This window comes from Pongo pygmaeus, chromosome 2, assembly GCF_028885625.2.
Source record: "Pongo pygmaeus isolate AG05252 chromosome 2, NHGRI_mPonPyg2-v2.0_pri, whole genome shotgun sequence".
NCBI lineage: Eukaryota > Metazoa > Chordata > Mammalia > Primates > Hominidae > Pongo > Pongo pygmaeus.
Window position 1 is genome coordinate 42,136,231 of NC_085930.1, and position 16,187 is coordinate 42,152,417.

The 16,187-nt window shown below is 38.2% G+C and overlaps 1 protein-coding gene across 1 annotated transcript in view; it reads left to right on the top strand.

Annotated features, from left to right (window-relative positions):
- LOC134739152 (putative uncharacterized protein encoded by LINC00336) overlaps positions 1-16,187 on the top strand; it is a 90,096-nt gene that overhangs the window by 58,267 nt on the left and 15,642 nt on the right. Inside the window, exon 4 of the mRNA XM_063661607.1 lies at positions 9,486-9,525. Coding sequence (XP_063517677.1) covers positions 9,486-9,525 — 40 coding nt within the window. The remainder of the gene's footprint in view (positions 1-9,485; positions 9,526-16,187) is intronic.

Here is a 16,187-nt window from a genome sequence, read left to right on the forward strand (position 1 = left end):
TAAAAAGACACCTGCACTTTTATGTTTACTGTGATGCTATTCACAATAGCAAAGTCATGGAATCAACCTAAGGGTCTATCAACATATGATTGGATAAGGAAATGTAATATATATATATATATATATACACACACCATGGAATACTATATGGTTGTAAAAAAGAATGAAATCATGTTCTTTGCAGCAACATGGATGGAGCTAGAGGCCATTATCCTAAGTGAATTAATATGGAAACAGAAGATCAAACACCGCACGTTCTTGCTTTTAAGTGAGAGCTAAACAATGGGCACACAAGGAAACAAAGATGGAAATAATAGATACTGGGGACTCCGAAAAGGGGGAGAGGTTGAGAGTGGGGGTGAGGGTTAAAACATTACTTATTACAATGTGCACTATTTGGGTGAGAGGTATACTGGAAGCCCAAACCTCATCATTATGCAGTATATCCGTGTAACAAATTTGCACATGTACCCCTCGATCCAAATTAAAAAAAAATCAAAAACCAAATTATTGGCTAAATGGCTGAATGAATAAATGGCCAATCTGGAGACTTCTATTATGTAGAAGAGAAAGAAAATAAATTCAGTAGTAAAGCTGGACATAATTCATATTGAGACTTTTTGATAAATGATTTGAATACCTTGGAAAGAAGAGATTCTTGTCCTGAAGTAACCTATTTTATTTTCTTCAAGACTATGGCATCTTTCTCATTATCTGACTTTTAAAGAATTAATTATCCAAAGTTTATGGGTTTAGATGTCAGTGAGGGATGGATTTCAGATGTCGGGGCAGAGTGCTGGTTCGCTTATTAAATCCATTCACTTCTTGTTCCATTGCAATAGAGCCTTGATTTTAAACAGTGAGGCAAAATGTACAGCTAAGACACCAAATTTTATAGGTATTGATAACTAGACTTTGCCAGTGAAATATAAGTGGAAGCTGTTTCCAAGAGCTCTTTAAATCAAGCTACCTTGGCTGGAAACATTTTGTTTGCATTTCTCCTCCCCTCCCACTTTTTTCCAATCTAAAGTTCAACAAATATTTCCAGGAGTTTCAGTAATCCTATTGAATTAGGATGTAACTTGAGGATGAAAGCCTTTTCTCAAGTGGCAGAATACAAAGATGAAATAAATATGGTCTAATGATTGATGTCACAGAGCTGCCATTCACATTCTGGACTGTCTACATCTGGACATGTCTTATATGCAAAAAAAGCCATATATTTTTCTCAGCTACTGTTTTTGATTTTTGTTTGAGACAGGGTCTCACTCTGTAACACAGGCTGGAGTGCAGTCTCATGATCACGGCTCGCTGTGGCCTTGACCTCCCCAGACACAGGTGATCTTCCCGCTTCAGTTTCCTGAGTAGTTGGCACTACAGGTGCATACCACCACACTCGGTGATATGGTTTGGCTGTGTCCCCACCCAAATTTCATCTTGAATTGTAGTTCCCACAATCCTCAAGTGTCGTGGGAGGGACCCTGTTGGAGGTAATTGAATCATGCGGGTGGGTTTACCCATGCTGTTCTCATGATAGTCAATAAGTCTCATGAGATCTGATGATTTTATAAAGGGCAGTTCCCCTGCACATGCTCTCTTGCCTGGTGTGTAAGATGTGCCTTTCTTCCTTTTTTGCCTAACACTATGATTGTGAGGTCTCCCCAGCCATGTGGAACTGTGAGTCTATTAAGCCTCTTTTTCTTTATAAATTACCCAGTCTTGGGTATTCTTTCATAGTATGAAAATGGACCAATACGGTAAATTGGTACTGGTCAAGTGGGATGCTGCTGTAAAGATACACAACAATGTGGAAATGACTTTGGAACTGGGTAACAGGCAGAGGTTGGAGCAATTTGGAGGGCTCAGTAGAAGACAGGAAAATGTGGGAAAGTTTGGAACTTTCTAGAGGCTTGGAGGACTCAGAAGACAGGAAGATGTGGGAAAGTATGAAACTTCCTAGAGACTTGTTGAGTGGCTTTGACCAAAATGCTGATAGTGATATGAACAATAAAGTCCAGGCTGAGTGGTCTCTGATGAAGATGAAGAACTTGTTGGGAACTGGAGTAAAGGTCACTCTTGCTATGCAAAGAAACTGGTGTCATTTTGCCCTTGCCCTAGAGATCTGTGGAACTTTGAACTTGAAAGAGATGATTTGGCGTATCTGGTGGAAGAAATGTCTAAGCAGCAAAGTGTTCAAAAGGAAGCAGAACATAAAAGTTTGAAAAATTTGCAGCCTGACGATGCAGTAGAAAAGAAAAACCCATTTTCTGGGGAGAAGTTCAAGCTGGTAGCAGAAATTAGCATAAGTAATGGGTTGCCAAATGCTAATCACCAGGACAATGGGGAAAATGTCTGCAGGACATATCAGAGACCTTTGTGGCAGTCCCTCCCATTACAGGCCCAGAGGCCTAGGAGGAAAAAAGGGTTTCCTGGGCTGGGTCTGGGCCACCCACTGCTACATGCTGCCTCAGGACTTGGTGCCCTGTGTCCCAGCTGCTTTAGTTGTGGCTAAAAGGGGCCAAGGTACAGCTCAGGCTGTGGCTTTGGAGGGTGCAAGCCCCAAGCCTTGACAGCTTCCACATGGTACTTGTCCTGTGGGTGGGCAGAAGACAAGAATTGAGGTTTGGGAACCTCCACCTAGATTTCAGAGGATGTATGGAAATGCCTGGATCTTGAGGCAGAAATTTGCTGCAGGGGCAGTACGAACATGGAGGACCTCTGCTAGGACAGTGCAGAAGGGAAATGTGGGGTGGGAGCCCCCAAACAGTGTCCCTACTGGGGCACTGCCTAGTGGAGCTGTGAGAAGAGGGTCATTGTTCTCCAGACTCCAAAATGATAGATCCATCCAAGCTTGCACTGTGCACCTGGAAAAGTTGCAAACACTCAATGCCAGCCCATGAAAGCAGCCAGGAGGTGGACTGTGCCCTGCAAAGCTACAGGGGTGGAGCTGCCCATGACCATGGAAACTTACCTCTTGCATCAGCATGACCTGGATGTGAAACATGGAGTCAAAGGAGATCATTTTGGAGCTTTAAGACTTGACTGCTCCTCTGGATTTCAGACTTGCGTGGGGCCTGTAGCTCCTTTGTTTTTGCCAATTTCTTCCATTTGGAATGGTTGTACTTACCCAATGTTTGTACCCCCATTGTTATCTCGGAAGTAACTAACTTGCTTTTGATTTTTCAGGCTTGTAGGTGGAAGACATTTGCCTTGTCTCAGATGAGACTTTGGATTGTGGACTTTTGAGTTAATGCTGAAATGGGAAGGGCCAGGGGTAGAATGATGTAGTTTGGCTGTGTCCCCACCCAAATCTCATTTTGAATTGTAGCTCCCATAATCCCCACATGTTGTGGGAGGGACCTGGTGGGAGGCAACTGAATCATGAGGGCAGGTTTTTCCATGCTATTCTTATGATAGTGAATAAGTCTCATGATATCTGATAGTTTTATGAAGGGCAGTTCCCCTGCACACACTTTCTTGCCTGCTGCCACGTAAGATGTGCCTTTCCTACTCCTTTGCCTTCCACCATGATCATGAGGCCTTCCCAGCCATGTTGAACTGTGGGTGTATTAAACCTCTTTTTCTTTATAAATTATCCACTCTTGGGTATTTCCTGATAGCAGTATGCAAATGGACTAATACACCTGCTTAATTTTTTTTGTATTTTTTGTAGAGATGGGGTTTCTCCATGTTGCCCAGGCTGGTCTGGAACTCCCGGGCTTGGTGTTCGGCCTGTCTTGGCCTCCCAAAGTGCTAGGATTACAGGAGTGAACCACCATTGGTTTAATATGTTTATTGTCTTTTTTTTCTTCTTCTTTTTTTTAATAGTGTGAGGCAGCTCTGTTACTCATAGCTGCTTGCTTCTCTTTATTTATTTTATTTTTTATTTTTAAATTTTTTTGTTATTTAGTTTTTATTTCATAATCATAAACTTAACTCTGCAATCCAGCTAGGCATGGAAGGGAACAAGGAAAACAGGGAACACAAAGGGAACTGAAGCGAGAGCACAAAGATTCTAGGATACTTTGAGCAAATGGGGTGGAGGGGTGTTTGCCTGAGCTACAGAAAGAATGGGCTGGTGGTTAAGATGAAACACAAATCAAACTTATTAGAGTTGTCCACAGTCTGCAACAGTGATCTTGCTGGTCTTGCCATTTCTGGACCCAAAGCACTCCATGGCTTCCACAATATTCTTGCCTTCTTTTACCTTGCCGAAGACCACGTACTTGCCATCCAGCCACTCAGTCTTGCCAGTGCAGATGAAAAACTGGGAACCATTGGTGTTGGGTCTACCAGTTTCCATGGACAAGATGTCAGGACCTGTATGCTTTAGGATGAAGTTCTTGTCATCAAATTTCTCCCCACAGATGGATTTGCCCCAGTGCCATTATGGCATGTGAACTTGCCACGCTGACGCGTAAACCCTGGAATAATTCTGTGAAAGCAGGAACCCTTATAACCAAATCCTTTCTCTCCAGTGCACAAAAGTTTTCTGCTGTCTTTGGAATCTTGCAGACAAGATTCCAAAGGAGACGTGACCCAAGGGCTCGCCATCAACAGCGATGTCAAAGAACATGGTGAGGTTGACTGTGGCTGATAGTATGGGGCTCCCAGTGGTGGTGGCGTCTGCAAAGCCTGCAGTTCTTAACAAAAATAATGGTGTTGTCATGTTAACAAGAAAATTCAGAAGGTGTACCTAATAGAAAATATGAAACATTCAGAAGGAATTCTACCTTACCTATTTTTGTACATAAGTCATACCTAATACTAAAATATCTCAAGAAAATGGTTGGAGAAACTCCTAATTACAGATAAGTTTCCAACTTACATATGAAAAGATCAATTTATGGCATAGCTTCTATTTTTCTTTTCACAGCTTTATTGATGTATGTTTTATATAGCATAAAATTCATCCATTTTAAGTGTACAATTCAATTTAGTATATTCACAGAGTTGTGCCACCATTTCCAATTTAATTTTAGAACTTTTTTTTTTTTGAGATGGAGTTTCGCTCTTGTTGCCTAGGCTGGAGTGCAATGGCATGATCTTGGCTCACTACAACCTCCGCCTCCCGGGTTAAAGCGATTCTCCTGCCTCAGCCTCCTGAGTAGCTGGGATTACAGGCATGTACCACCATGCCCAGCTAATTTTGTATTTTTAGTGGAGATGGGGTTTCTCCAACACTCTAAAGATAAACCTTTTACCCTTTACAAACCTGTTTTCCATTTCTCACCCTTACCTTTAAACCCTTTGCCTCCAGCCCTCGACCTAGCCATAGCTCCTGACGAGGACTAATTTACTTTTCGTCTGTATGGATTTGCCTATTCTGGACATTTTACATACACAAGTCCATATCATATGTAGTATTTTTGTGTCTGACTTCTGTTTCTTAGAATATGTTTTCAAGGTTTATCCATGTAAAATATAACAGTACTTCATTTTTTATGGCCAAATAATATTCCGCTGTATGGATGTATGACATTTTGTTTGCCTGTTCACCTGCTGATGGATGCTTAGGTTGTTTCTGCATTTTGGCTATTATGAATAATGCTTCTGTGATTGTTCCTGCATAAGTCTCTGTGTGGACAAGTGCTTTCATTTCTCTTGGGAGTTTTCATTTCTTTTGGGAGTGGATTTGCTGGTCATATGATTTAACATTTTGTTTATGTTTAACATTTTGAAAAATTGCCAAATTGTTTTCCAAAGTGGCTTCGCTGTTTTACAATCTCAACAGCAATGTATGAGGGTTCCCATTTTCTACACTCCCTACAACACTTGTTATTATTTCTCTCTCTTTTTTTTAAAATAGTCATCCTAGTGAGATTGAAATGTAATCCCACTGTGGTTTTGATTTGCATTTATCTAATGACTAATGATATTGAGCATCTTTTCATGTGTTTACTGACCATTTATGTATCTTCTTTGGAGAAATGTTTATTTAATCCCTTTGCTCATTTTTTAAATTGGGTTATTTATTTTCCTATTGTTGAGTTGCATTTTTATATATTCTAGATGACTGCTTTATCAGATATATGATTTAGAAGTATGTTCTTTGGTTCTGTGGGTTGTCTTTTCAATTTTTTTTCTGTCCCAACTTTTAAGTTCAAGGGGGTATATGTGCAGGTCTGTTACATGGGTAAATTGTGTGTCATGGGGGTTTAGTGTACAGATAATTTTGTCACCCAAGTAATCAGCATAATACCCGATAATTGGTTTTTCAGTCTTCTGCCTCCTCCCACACTCCACCCTCAAATAGGCCCCGGTGGCTATTGTTCCCTTCTTTGTGCCCATGTGTATTCAATGTTTACCTCCTACTCATAAATGAGAATATGTGGTATTTTGGTTTCTATTCCTGCAATTATTCACTTAAGATTACAGCCTCCATCTCCATCTATGTTGCTGAGAAAGCCATGATCTCATTTTTATAGCTACGTAGTATTCCATGGTGTATATATACCACATTTTCTTTATCTAGTCTGCTGTTGATGGGCATCTAGGTGGATTCCATGTCTTTGCTGTTGTGGGTAATGCAGTGAACATATGCATGCATGTGTCTTTATGGTAGAACAATTTATATTCCTTTGGGTGTATACCCAATAATGGAATTGCTGGGTCAAATGGTACTTCTATTTTAAGTTCTTTAAAAAATCCCCAGACTGCTTTCCACAGTGGCTGAACTAATTTACATTCCCACTGGCAGTATATAAGCATTCCCTTTTCTCCTAGGATCTTTATAGTTTTAGGTTTTACATTTAAGTCTTCAATCCATTTTGAGTTGATTTTTGTATATGGTGAAAGGTAGGGGTCCAGTTTCAGTCTTCTGCATATTCTTAGCCACTTATCCCAGCAGCATTTATTAAATAGGGAGTCCTTTCCCAGTTGCTTTTGTTGGCTTTATCCAAGATCAGATAGTTTTAGGTGTGTGGCCTTATTTCTGGGTTTTCTAGCCTGTTCCAGTGGTCTATGTGTCTGTTTTTGTACAAGTCCCATGCTGTTTTAGTTACTGTAGCCTTGTAGTATAGTTTGAAGTTGGGTAGTGTGATGCCTCTGGGTTTATTCTTTTTTCTTAGGATTGCTTTGGCTATTCAGGCTCTTTTTTGGTTGCAAATAAATGTTAGAATTTTTTTTACCCTAATTCTGTGAACATGTCATTGGTAGTTTGATAAGAATAGCATTGAATCTGTAAATAGCTTTGGGCGGTATGGCCATTTTAACAATATTGATTCTCCTATCCATGAGTATGTACTATTTTTCCATTTGTTTGTGTAATCTCTGATTTTTTTAAGCAGTGTTTTGTAATTTTCATTGTAGAGATCTTTCACCTCTCTGGTTAGCTGTATTGCTGGATGTTTTATTCTTTTGTGGCTACGGTGAGTGGGATTGCGTTCTTTTTTTGTTTGTTGAGATGGAGTCCCACTCTGTCACCCAGGCTGGAGTGCAGTGGTGCAATCTTGGCTCACTGCAACCTCTGACTCCTGGGTTCAAGCGATTCTCTTGCCTCAGCCTCCCAAGCAGCTGGGATTACAGGCAGACCAACAAGCCCAGCTAATTTTTTTGTATTTTTGTTAGAGATGGGGTTTCGCCATGTTGGCCAGGCTGGTCTCGAACTCCTGACCTCAGGTGATCTACCTGCCTCGGCCTCCCAAAGTGCTGGGATTACAGGCATGAGCCACCATGCCTGGCCAGGGATTGCATTCTTGATTTGGCTCTCAGCTTGGATGTTATTGATTGGTGTACAGAAATGCTACTGATTTTTGTACATTGATTTTGTATATTAAAATTTTACTGTAGTTGGTTATAAGATCTAGAAGCCTGTGGGCAGAGACCATCAGGTTTTCTAGGTATAGTATCATATTGTTTGACTTCGTCTGTTCCTATTTGGATGCTTTTTTTTTTTTAATGGAATTTCACTCTTGTTGCCCAGGCTAGAATGCAATGGCATGATCTCGGCTTACTGCAATCTCCACCCACCAGGTTCAAGAGATTCTCCTGCCTCAGCCTCCCAAGTAGCTGGGATTATAGGCACACACCACCACGCCTGGCTAATTTTTGTACTTTTAGTAGAGATGGGATTTCACCATGTTGACCAGCTGGTCTTGAACTCCAGACCTCAGGTGATCCACCTGCCTTGGCCTCCCAAAGTGCTGGAATTAAACAGGTGTGAGCCACTGCGCCCGGCCTGGATGCTTTTTATTTCTTTATCTTGCCTGATTGCTCTGACTAGGACTTCTTTTCTTCTCTTTTTACATTTTTTTATTAAAAAAAAATAGAGACAAGATCTCACTATGTTGCCCAGGCTGGTCTCAAACTCCTGAGCTCAAGTGATCCTCCTGCCTCAGCCTCCCAAAATGTTGGGATTACAGGCATGAGCCACTGTCACTGGCCAGCAGTTTCTCTTTTCAGTTTTGTATGCACAAAAGTTCTGCGTCTTAATGAAGCTTAATTTATCTATTTTTTTTGTTTCATGTGCTTTCGGTGTTTTATCTAGGAAATGAGCCATTGCCTAATCCAATGCCTCAAAGATTTACTCCTATGTTTTCCTTTAGGTGCTTTATAATTTTACCTCTTACACTTAGATCTATTAGCTATTTTGCATTAATATTTGTGTATATTGTGAGGCAGAGATGTCCAGGCTCATTCTTTTTCATGTGGATATCCAGTTGTCTTAACACTGTTTTTGAAAATACTCTTATTTTCCCGCTGAATTGTTTTTATATCCTTGTCAGAAATCAATTGACCATAAATGTGAGAGTTTATGTATGGACTCCTAATTCTATTCCATTGATTTTTATGTCTATTTCTTTGTCAGTATTGCACTGTCTTGATTACTGTAGCTTTATATTGTTCAAAAGTAATTGCGGTTTTTGCCATTATTTTCAGTTGTAAAAGCTGCAATTACTTTTGCATCAACCTAATAGTAGGTTTGGAAATCAGGAAGTGTGTCTTCCAACTTTGTTATTTTTCAATATTCTTTTGGCTATTTTTAATCCCTTGCATTCCCATATAAATTTTAGTGACGGCTTGTCAATTTTTGAATTAAAAAAGTTGGAATTTTGATAGATATTTTGTTGAATTTGTAGATTAATTTGGGGAGTATTGCTATCTTAACAACTTAAGTTTTGTGATTCATGAATATGGAAGATCTATTTATTTAGTTCTTGTTCAGTTTCTTTTCAACAATATTGGTAGTGCTCAGTGTACAAGGCCTGTGATTTTTTTTTGGCTAAAATTTTCCTAGGTATTTTATTTGCTGCTAATATAAATGGGATCATTTTTAAATTTCATTTTCGGATTGTTCATTACTTGTAGATAGAAATACAATTGATTTTTGTATATTGACCTTGTATCCTGGCAAGTTTTTGAACTCATTTATTAGTTCTACAAGTTTTAAAATCTGATTCCTTAGAGTTTTCTATATACAAATATAGATAGCTTGCAAATAAAGATAGTTTCATATCTTCTTTTTCAATCTTTTTCTTGCACAGTTGCTTTCCTAAAACCTCAAGAACAACGTGGATTAAAGTGGTGAGTGCAGACATCCTTATCTTGTTCCTGTTCTTAGAGAAATGGCACTCAGTTTTTCTTCATTAAGCATGATATTAGCTGTGGTTTTCCATAGATACCCCTAATCAGACTGAGAAAATTCCTTTTTATTTCTAATTTTTTAAATGTGTTTTTATCATGAAAATATGTTGGATTTTTTCAACTGTGTTTTCTTTTTTCTTTTCTTTTTTTTCTCGAGACAGGGTCTTGTTCTGTCACCTAGGTTGGAGTGCAGTGGCTTCATTATGACTCACCGCAGCCTCAACACCTGAGTAAAGTTGGAACTTTAGGCACATGCGTCTGGTTAATTTTTATATATTTTTTTTATATTAACTACGTCTGGTTAATTTTTATATTTTTTTGTAGAGTCAGGGTCTTGCCATAGTTGCCCAGGCTGGTCTCAAACTCCTGGGCTCAAGCTGTGCACTGACTTTGGCCTCCCAAAGTGCTGGGATTATAGGCATGAGCCACTGCACCCAGCTCAACTGCTTTTTCTATGTCTATTGAGAAAATAATGTTTTTTATTTTCTATTTTTCTACTAATATGGTATATTACAATGATGGATTATTGTAGCCTAAACCACCAGCCTTATTCCTGGGATAAATCCACCTTGGTCATGATGTATAATTCTTTTATGTTTTGCTGAATATAGCTTGCTAGTGTTTTGGTGATAATTTTTGTGTCTATATTTATAAGGGGAATTGGTTCATTGCTTTCATAATCCTTTTTGTAAAACATTATTTTTTTTTTTTTCCTTTATGAGACAGGGTCTCCCTTCCTCACCTAGGCTGAAGTGCAGTGGTGTGACTTTGGCTCATTGCAAATTCCACCTCCTGGGTTCAAGTGATTCTCTTGCTTCAGCCTCCAGCGTAGCTGTGTGCCACCATGCCTGGCTGATTTTTGCATTTTTAGTAGAGGTGGGTTTTTGCCATGTTGACGAACTCCTGGTCTTAAACTCCTGGTCTCAAGTGATCTGTCCGCCTTGTTCTCTCAAAGTGTTGGGATTACAGGAGTGAGCCACTGTCCCCAGTAGAAAACATTAAAAAAACTTTTTGAAAAAAATTCAGACTTAATAAAAGGGCATAGAATCCCCGTACACTTTTCATGCAGATCCATCAAATGTTACCACCTAAACATACTTCCTTTTGCATTATCTATCTATCTCTCTACCTATCTATCTATCTATCTATCTAATTTATGTGTGTGTGTGATTTTTTTTTCTCAAATCACAATTTGAACCAATTTGGACACTTTTAATGTTACAGGTATGCCCAGCTATCTTCCACATTGGGAACGTCTATTTATATAGGCATCTTTCTTTTTCTGAAGATCTTTTACTTCCTATTTTCAAGAAGTAACCTCTTCTCATCTTCCCAGCTTCAGTCAAATTTATACCTCATCAGTGTAATCTTCCAATACCCCACCTGTGTAAGGCCCACCATTCTTTTCTGTCCCTGCACCCTGATAATTTCCCCTATGAAGATTTTTGCAATTTGAAAATGTGTATTTATTTATTAGTTACCTTGATTGTTCTTTGTCTTTCTCACTGGTTTATAAACTCTGAGAGGAGGGTGTCATGTGTCTTTTATCCACTATGGCATAATCGATGTTTACCACAGTGCCTTGCATGCAGTAATTATTCAAGAGATATTTATTGAAAAATAAATTAATAAAATATGGAATAAATGCTTAGATAACTAGTATATGCTTTCAGGGCTTGATTTTTCTGTGAGTTGGTTCAAGCAGTATATGTTTCTCTCTGGAAGGAGAGTGATAAACCAATGTTCAATATAGTTTGAGATGCTTTTAAATTAAATATTAGATGCCATTACTGCTGTAGTTTGGTTCTTTGTCCCCTCCAAATCTCATGCTGAAATTTGATCCCCAATGTTAGAATTGATGCCTAATGGGGGTGTTTGGGTCATGGGAGCAGATCCCTTATGAATGACTTGATGCTGTAGTACTGGTAATGAGCATGCTGTCATTCTATTAGTTTCCCCAAGAGCTGATTGTTAAAGAGTATGGCACCTCCCTCCTCTCTCTTGCTTCCTCTCTCACCATGCAGTCTCTGCACACATGGGCTCCTCTTCACTTTCTGCCATGAGTGGAAGCAGCCTGTGGCCCTTACCAGATGCAGATGCTCAATCTTGAACTTTCCCAGCCATGAAAATCATGACCCAAATAAACCTGTTTTCTTTCAAATTATTCGGTCTCAGGTATTTCTTTATAACAACCCTAAATAGACTTAGACGATGACTTATTTCACTTTGAAAGAAATCAAAATAGGGAGTAAGAATTTGTTTACAATTGAAATAATACAAAAAGGATAACTGTGATTTAAAATTTGAGGAAGTAAGGAAATAATATATACCAAAACTAAGATATTTAAAGTTACTATAGAAAAAATGCAAATAAATGAGTAAACAAAGAAAAGAAATAAAACCAAAACCAAAAGCCCTCTATTAACAAGAGGGGATGGGGGAGGGGTGCATTTTGTTCCTCTAAACTTAGTATCTAAGGAAAACATATTTACTAAAGATTTTTCAGGGCCTATATTAAGGATTCGATAATATCAACAAAGAGTGGCAAATATGTTTATTTTGTTTTGGTCTCTTGATTATTTTAGCAGCTGTGATTTTTAGAAAATTGTAAGTCACTTTGAGGTAGGCAGTTAGAGGCCTGGGTACCTACTGGTATTTAACAGAAACAGAACATTACATACAGCAGGAAAAGTTATTCTTTAGTATAGCTTAAGGTTAAAGTAGAGTTGGAATATATATAGAAAAGTCCAGTTTACAAAGCCAAAAATGACAACTGTGGTGCCATAATCGTTGAATATCTGACAAAAAGAAAGCTATTTCAGGGGAAAAATACAAACAAAGTTGAATTTATTCTTTAATATATGTGAAACTTAAAAATTTTACAAATACTGTTAAATATAATTGTACATATTAGTTATTTTAAAGTTCAAGACTATAATATTTTTGTGTGTTTCTTTATGCAGTAGTACAATTAGTAGCTAAACATCTTGAAATTCTTATGGAAATATTTATTTTCTACTAAATAGTAATGCATTCGTTCATTTATTGTATCATATGGGCTTTAGCAATTTTAATTAAATGATTTTGCATGTATTTGAATTAACAATAGTACAATGAATATCATGGTAACGAGTGACTGGATCACTACACAGAGAAAGAATAAACAAAGTCAGTATTCCAACTTCTTTAACATGGTGATGTTTCTTTCTCTGTTGATATTTTCTAAAGACACTGTCTTAAGGAGCAGCATGCTAACTGTTGGGAAATATGGCTTAGCTAAGGTCTGGTTAGCTACAAAGAGCAGAGACCTGAGTTTAAGTGGGCCTGGGGTCATTATGCTGCCACAAGCAGTAGAAGGGGAGGGAGGTCCTCAGAGGAGACAATAAAGACTAAAGACAGACATTCAGACCAGGGAATAAGGGGCCAGTGTCTAAAGTCAGGCTAAGAGACTGAGTTACTTCTAAACAAGGAATCAATCATGAGGAGATTAGCTGCTTGAACAAAAAAGAGGGAATAAATACACTAGGAACATTAAAAAGGCCTTGGGGATATTTCCCTTTTAGATTTAGTCTTTTAAGTTGGTGCTGTGACTTCCAAAGAATCATTAAAATTTGAAGGAGTGTGATTTTTTTTTCTGTATGTTTGCGCATTTTAAAACTTTCTATAACATTAGGCTGGGCACGGTGGCTCACGCCTATAATCCCAGCACTTTGGGAGGACGAGGCGGGTGGATCATCTGAGGTCAGGAGTTCAAGACCTGCCTGGCCAACATGGTGAAACCCCCATCTCCACCTAAAAAAAATATAAAAATTAGCTGGGCATGGTGGTGGGCATCTGTAATCCCAGCTACTCAGGAAGCTGAGGCAGGAGAATAGCTTGAACCCAGGAGGCAGAGGTTGCAGTGAGCCGAGATGGCACCACTGCACTCTAGCCTGGGCAACAGAGCAAGACTCCATCTCAAAAAAAAAAAAAGAAACTTTCTATAACATTAGATATGTGAAATTAAGCTAGGCAGCAAACCTTGTAGTTTTGATATTAAATGGAAAATTCTCATTAATTTTTTTTTTTGACCCAGGCTGGAGTGCAGTGGCACGATCATGGCTCACTTGCAACCTCCACCTCCTGGGCTCAGGTGATCCTCTCAACTCAGCACTCTAAGTAGCTGGGACTACAGGCAGGTGCCACCACGCCTGGCTAATATTTTGTATTTTTTGTAGAGACATGGTTTCACCATGTTGCCCAGGCTGGTCTTGAGCTCCTGAGCTCAAGCCCACCGCAGGCTCCCAAAGTGCTAAGATTAAAGGCATGAACCACTGCGCCCGGCCTCATTCATTGCATTTGACTATTGCCATTACCTTTAAAAGTTGGCAGTAAACTTGAAGTCCCACCTTTTCTTTTCACTAACTAAGGAATCTTGGACAAATCACTTTACCACTCTCAGCTGCAGTTTCTTCATATGTGAAATGGAATAATGGAGTGAGAGAGAAGAGTGAGTAAATTTGTGTCTAAGGAGTAAGACAATCATTTTAGAGCTGCAGAATACTGTATAAATAGAAAACAGAATTGCCTCATGCATCAATTCTTACATAGTCTGGGTACTATTAGGCAAACTAATGTTTTCCATTTGTAAAACTGAGACACTGCCTATTTACACGGTAAGTGTTAGCATTTATGTAACACCTCAGGCTCCCAAAGTGCTAATGTTTACTATGTAGCTCTTCGCAGAAAGGTTTGCTGACTACTGATATACTATATATATATATACACACACACACACACACACACACACACACGTATCTATATGTATTTATATATTATATTTGTAAATGTATAAATATGTATTTATATATTATATTTATAAATGTATAAATATGTATGGATATATAGATATGTATAAATAAATATACATTATTGACATATTCTAGCAATAGTATATATATGTAGATTAACATATACATATACCTACACAGAAAAGATAATAATTACCAATGCTAGTGCCAAGCATTTTACATGTATAAGTTTATTTAATTATAATAACATATTTATTAGGTAGTTAAAATTATCTCCTTCCGTAGAGAGGAGGAGGAAACTGAGATCCACGGAGATTAAGGGACATATCCAAGATTGCATAGCCAATAAGTAGCTGAGTAGTGTCTAAAGTCATGCAGTGTAACCTAAGGTTCCAGCTGGCTTAAATCAAATGGTGGTGCACCTTCATATTGGCCCTTGCTGCATGAGCTCCCAAGTGAAAAGGGGGCTCTAGAGATTCACAGCTTTTCAGCCATGAGTAGGGTTTATTGAAGGAGGAAGGAAAAATACGTTTTGTTTTCCAAGTCATTCAGAAAGGGGTGTGTGTGTGTGTGTGCATGCTGGAGAGTGTGCTACAATTCCTCAGAACCCGCAGAAGGCATCTTCTGTTGTTCAAAAGGGAAGGTACATTTCACCAAACTTCCCTGTTGTTGGCATGAGTTTGCACTAATATAATAACATGCAGGTATCCATGATCATATGAAAATTCTGCCTGTTAGTTTATTAATATGACACTGAAAGTGGCAGGGAGTTAACTTTTTTTTAGAATTATGTGCAATTTGGAGAAACTATATACTTATATTTTAACAGTTAATTTTTAAGTTATCTACCAGCATGTAACATTAATTATGTGTCAACATTTGTTAACTTATACAAAGAGCAAAAATTTACAAACTGAACATCCCCACTGAGTTTGTCCCGAGGATGAACTTTTGACGAAATATAAAAATGTCTTTTATGCCCCAAATCCTCCCGCTACAAAACTCCTCACTGTCCAGAGCCTATTGCCAGAGCTAGACTGCCTGGCAGTTGAAGAGGACAAGTGCACAAGGGAACAAATATAGACTCAATTAAAATCCAACCTTGTCCTATCTCTGACAAGGTAAAAAGAAAAAAGCAATGTGAATGGAAAATTGCATTTACGTAAATTGTAGTAACAACCACACTACATATCCGTGAAACAGGTATCAGTTATAATAGAGAAAAGTACACAGATCATATGCATATAGCTCAATAAGTTACCACAAACTAATACATTTATAACCAACTATCAATAAAAAATTAATAAGCACCCAGAAACCCCTCTAATGTCTCATTCCAATCTAATATTCCTTTCCTCCTCTCTTAAAAGGTATGCTTTATATTCCAAAATTCTTAGTTATCCATGGAAAACTGTGTGTGGCTCTTTCAAAATTCTGTCACTAGATTCATGAACGTTGCACCTGAGAAGAAAAAAATGAACATTCGTATTTACCATAAAATATATGTGTAGGTATTTAAAATGAACTAATATTTTGCAAATAGTGCTAAAAGATACTAGGTTACTTTGGATAAGGCTATTGAAGTTTTATATATTCCTGATAGTGACCCTATTTTTGTTGCACATATTTGTACACCTGTCTTGTTTTGTGCAGCCCATTGCAAAAACAACTTTAAAAACTCTTTGTGAACAAGATCAACTTTGTAAGTGTCCTGTAGGTGGTTAATTGCTCCTTAATTATCAAGACTAATCAATAAGTATATATCTTATAGCAATAATTGCAACTTTAAAAGGATGGTAGTAGCTTTATTAC